This window comes from Musa acuminata, chromosome BXJ2-5 (assembly GCF_036884655.1).
Source record: "Musa acuminata AAA Group cultivar baxijiao chromosome BXJ2-5, Cavendish_Baxijiao_AAA, whole genome shotgun sequence".
Taxonomy (NCBI): Eukaryota; Viridiplantae; Streptophyta; class Magnoliopsida; order Zingiberales; family Musaceae; genus Musa; species Musa acuminata.
Window position 1 is genome coordinate 8,914,930 of NC_088342.1, and position 5,173 is coordinate 8,920,102.

Here is a 5,173-nt window from a genome sequence, read left to right on the forward strand (position 1 = left end):
CGACAAAGGGATCCACCAAACATTGATCTCTCTACACCAGCATCTTCTACTTTGGTTTGATACCATGCAACGTGCATGACACGGAGCATTCAACACATCATCTTTTTGTGAAACAAAATTTTCATGGTGATCTTTGTAAGTTTTTAATCTCTCCTCAAAACATTTGTAGTCTATTTATTGAGTTATTATTTTTTTTTTTTTTTAAAAGAAAATTTGACGATGAAAGGGGAAGCACATAATTCAACATTGATGTCATCCTCTCGTATGGCTTATCAACTTAATTGCTGATGTAACAAAATATAAAACCATCAAATTCCTTTCTAAAATATCTTTCTTCTTCTCTTACATATCCGCTTGATCGCTAATATAGCAACGTTTTGTGATCCATCACAAGGTGATCTCTCCATTTATATCCTTTAATTTTTGTGGACAGTACGATACCATACATAATACGGTAAAAGTATTCACCCGTAGACCTCCCGTGGATAGTGACATCTTTCTAATCATTTGATCATAAACAAATATGAGTCCCATTAAAATCTTGGCTCGAATCTCATTCATTACCACTCATATTTGGACAAGATTGATATAATCCAAAAGTAATATGTCTCAACTATAATTTTGACATTTCGTATAAATCCTTTTATCTCCTTCTCACACAACGAGTACTTAGCAACTTTGTAGAAAGGACCCTCAAAGTTGGTATGGTTGAGTTGACTTGACCTGAGAGGTATATATATATATATATATATATATGTATATATGTATATATATGTATATATGTATATATATGTATATATGTATATATATGTATATATGTATGTATATATGTATATACCAAACTATTCGCCTTCTTGTCTTGCTGTATGTTGCACTTATGGCATCTCAGCTTCACAAAACTTTGCTTTGTGCCACTTTGCTGCTGCTGCTATTGCTTCCCCGTGTTCCTCTTGTCAAAGCTTCACTCGGATCCCAAGGGAGGGCGTTGCTCCACTGGAAAGCCACTCTTCGGAGTCGTCAATCCCTGAGATCTTGGAACCTCAATTCTAGTCCTTGCAATTGGACCGGAGTTACTTGCAATTACCCCGTCGCAGGTAGAGGGCGTTCGGCGATCACCGAGATATCCCTGCCGAGCATGGGCTTGGCAGGGCCACTTGATGCTCTTGACTTTTCGACTTTGGGATCGCTTCTCCGTCTCAATCTCTCCTACAATCAGCTCGGTGGGGTAATTCCTCCGACCATCTCCGCTCTCTCCAGGCTCGTATCTCTTGATCTCACCAGCAATTGGTTCACAAGCAAAATCCCAGTTGGGATGGGCTCCATGAAAGAGCTTCAATTCTTGAGTCTTTGTCGTAATCAAATAGTTGGTGCTATACCTCCATCTCTTAGCAACCTCACCAGCCTTGTGTCCTTGTCCCTGAAAGATAACAAGCTTATGAGTGTCATTCCTAAGGAGTTAGGGAGGCTCCACAAGTTGATGTATCTGGATATTGGGGTCAATAGGTTATCTGGTTCAATCCCTTTTAGTTTAGGAAATTTGACAAAGCTCTACCACTTGGATCTCTACCAAAATCAATTGACTGGAGTCATTCCTCAAGAATTGAAAAATCTAATTAATCTCGCTTACTTATCAATCTCCAATAATAATCTAACAGGCAGAGTTCTATCTTCTTTCCGAAACCAAACCAAGCTACAATCATTTTTGCTATCAGAAAATCAGCTCTCAGGTTCTATTCCTTTTGAGATTGGAAATTTTATCGAGGTTACAATTCTCAACTTCTCGAAAAATCTATTAATAAATTCAATTCCTTTTTCTATAGCAAATATGACCAAATTAAAGTCGCTCGACCTTAGTGATAATCAATTGTCTGGTTCTATTCCATTTGAAATTGGAAATCTAGGTAAGATCAACAATCTAGATCTCTCCAAAAACCTATTATTAGGTTCTATTCCTTTATCTATGGAAAACTTAACCCAACTCAATTTCTTGCATCTTGGTAGCAACCAGCTTTGTTGTCCAATCCCTTCCTCTCTGGGGAGATTGACCAAGCTTAATGAACTACTCCTCGAACAGAACCAAATCTCCGGGTCTATCCCATCTAGTCTTGGAAACCTGACCCAACTTCAATTCTTATCGCTCGAGGTGAACCAGCTCTCTGGCTCATTCCCTCGGTCGCTTGGTATGTTAAGCAAACTCAGATATCTATGTGTACTCATTAATCTGTTGTCTGGACCTTTGCCTATGGAGATCAACAATATTACTGGACTGATATCACTCCAGTTGTCAAAAAATAACTTTTTCGGTTATTTACCACCAGACATATGCAAAGGTGGAGCCCTAAAGTACCTCACTCTTTACATGAACAACTTCCAAGGCCCCATTCCTACGTCCTTGAAGAATTGTACCAGATTAGTGAGGGTCCGTCTTGAACACAACCAACTCACCGGGGATGTATCTCAATATCTTGGAGTGTATCCCCATCTTTCTTATATGGATTTGAGCTTCAATCTATTCTCCGGTACACTCTCACCGGACTGGGCAAAATGGCACGATCTAACGCGCTTGAGAATCTCAAATAACAACATCTCCGGAGTCATACCTACCGAGTTTGGGCAGTTGACGAAACTGGAAGACCTGGACCTCTCTTCCAACTACCTACAAGGAGAGATCCCAAAGAGCTTCGGCAGCTTAACCCTTCTCTACAATCTGAGCTTGAGCAACAACCAACTCGTCGGTCAGGTGCCTCTGGAGTTTGGAATGCTGTCCAATCTTCGACTGCTTGATCTCTCATCCAATAACTTGGCAGGAAGAATCCCAGATCAATTAGGCAACTGCACGAACCTCGGATCGTTGAAGCTTAACAACAACAACTTCAGTGGAACCATTCCTTTGGCCATTGGTAATCTGGTGTACCTTCAAGACACCTTTGACGTCAGCCACAACTCACTAACAGGGGAGGTTCCATCCCAACTCAGCAAATTGGTGATGCTGCAAAGCCTGAATCTATCGCATAATTCCTTGTCGGGTCATCTTCCATCTTCGCTAACGTATATGACGAGCTTGTCTACCGTAGATGTATCCTACAATGAACTGGGCGGCCCTATTCCCGATAGCCCAGCTTTCCGAAGAGCCCCAGCGGAGTGGTTTTCCCATAACATTGATCTGTGTGGAGTTGTTCGAGGATTGCCTCAGTGTGTCACACTCGGTACTCCAACAAAAGATGACCGAAGCAAGCGCCACAAAGTGGTTGTAATAGCCATCATTGCTTCCGTCGTCTTCTTCCTTCTCCTGTTTATATTCATCGGAGTTGCTTTACGATTCCACAAGAGAAAGAAGCAGCCGGTACCTGTCGATGATAATCACATCATAGAAGGTGCATTCTCTATATTGAATTTTGATGGAAGAGATGTATACAAGGACATCATCGAAGCCACCGAAGATTTCGATGCCAAATACTGTATCGGAAGCGGTGCATACGGCAGTGTCTACAGAGCAGAGTTAGCAAGTGGGGAGCTGCTAGCGGTGAAGAAGATTCACCTACCAGACACTGAACATACATTCGACGAGCAACCCTTTCAAAATGAGATAGAAACTCGTACTCAAATCAGACATCGCAATATCGTCAAGCTTTACGGGTTCTGCTCCTCTCCCCGACACAAATTTCTTGTGTACGAGTACATGGAGAGAGGAAGTTTGGGATCTGTCCTCCGAAGTGATACTGCAGCCGAATTGGACTGGGTGAAGAGGGTGAGCATCGTGAAGGATGTTGCTCGTGCTCTGTTCTACATGCATCATGACTGCACACCACCTATCGTTCATCGAGATATTACCAGCAACAACATCCTACTTGATTCCGAATTCAACGCTTGTGTTTCCGACTTTGGAATTGCTCGACTACTGAAGCCGGATTCATCAAATTGGACCATGCTTGCAGGCACACGGGGTTACCTAGCACCAGGTAAGTTTCTCTCCCAGATTAATCCATTAAAGACAAATGATCCTAAATTTTGCATCCCCTATTCACTTACTGTTATATCGAAGCATACGTAGACTTAGTATTTGACAATCGTATATATTTTGGATATCTTTATAAATTGGAAGTTTCATCTATTTGTTGTTGCTGTTTGCAGAGCTTGCTTACACAATGAGAGTAACCACCAAATGTGATGTGTACAGCTTTGGTGTGGTCACGCTTGAGTTGCTAGTAGGAGCATATGGAGAAGAACTCATCTCCATTCTGTCATCTCCGTCTGGTAACAATGTCTTCGTGAAAGATGCATTAGACCAACGTCTATCACTTCCTGTGGCTCGAGTTGCAGATGAAGTAATTGCAGTCTTAACAGCGGCACTAAGTTGTGCCAACAACAGCCCAGAATCTCGCCCAACGATGAAGCAAGTTTATGAAAATATAGGTTCTGTCAAGACACCACAGGGCTGTGGATCTCTTGATGTGCTGAGGCTTTCCGACTTGATCAATGCAGACATATGATCGAACAAAAGAATTGATGTCAATCAACTTTTTACCGTTTTCAGCTCACATCGAGGCTAACTTAGGCATCAGAATGATCAGGTTAAGAAACCCACTCGCAATCTCGATTTTCATTTAAATCGTATTCCGAGAAGATGATATAGACATGCTTAAACTGCCATATGGCAAGGCAATATGGTCCCATTGAAATCTTGGCTCGTCCTTTCAATCTCATTCAGCTTGTTCATATTTGGACAGGGTTGACTTGACTTGACTTGAGGTATACAAATAAATATGATTGACTTGACGTATACAAATTAAGTGTGCATTTAATCTCCGAAAGAAAGAGAAGTTTTTGTACTTGATTTGTTGAGTCATTAGTTTTTCCTTTCTTTGGAAAAAGAAGAAAAAAAACTGACGAGCAACGGAAGAGCATAATTCAACATACAAGTTATTCTCTCACATGATTTATCAACTTAATTGCTGATCCAGCAAAATACATCCCCACCAAAAGTTCCTGTGTAAAATATCTCTCTCCGTCCTTTATATATCCACTTGATTGACAAAGCCAATCTAAGGAGAATTACCGTGGAGCACATCAAATACGACAAAGGGATCCACCAAACATTGATCTCTCCACACCAGCATCTTTCTACATTGTTACGATGCCATGCAACGTGCATGACACGGAGCATTCAACACAT

The 5,173-nt window shown here is 41.2% G+C and overlaps 1 protein-coding gene across 1 annotated transcript; it reads left to right on the plus strand.

Annotated features, from left to right (window-relative positions):
* The first annotated feature begins 875 nt into the window (after positions 1-875).
* Positions 876-4,538, plus strand: LOC135611690 (probable leucine-rich repeat receptor-like protein kinase At1g35710). Its single transcript, XM_065107333.1, has 2 exons — positions 876-3,959; positions 4,132-4,538. The coding sequence occupies exons 1-2, from the start codon at positions 878-880 to the stop codon at positions 4,488-4,490; spliced, it is 3,441 nt and encodes a 1,146-aa protein (XP_064963405.1). The 5' UTR covers positions 876-877; the 3' UTR covers positions 4,491-4,538.
* The last annotated feature ends 635 nt before the right edge of the window (positions 4,539-5,173 follow it).

Excerpts from the sequence above, each read along its gene's own strand:
- LOC135611690 (XM_065107333.1), top strand. The coding sequence starts at position 878 with ATGGCATCTCAGCTTCACAAAACTTTGCTTTGTGCCACTTTGCTGCTG. Across the intron at positions 3,960-4,131 it reads ACGGGGTTACCTAGCACCAG|AGCTTGCTTACACAATGAGA; the intron begins GTAAGTTTCTCT and ends TGCTGTTTGCAG.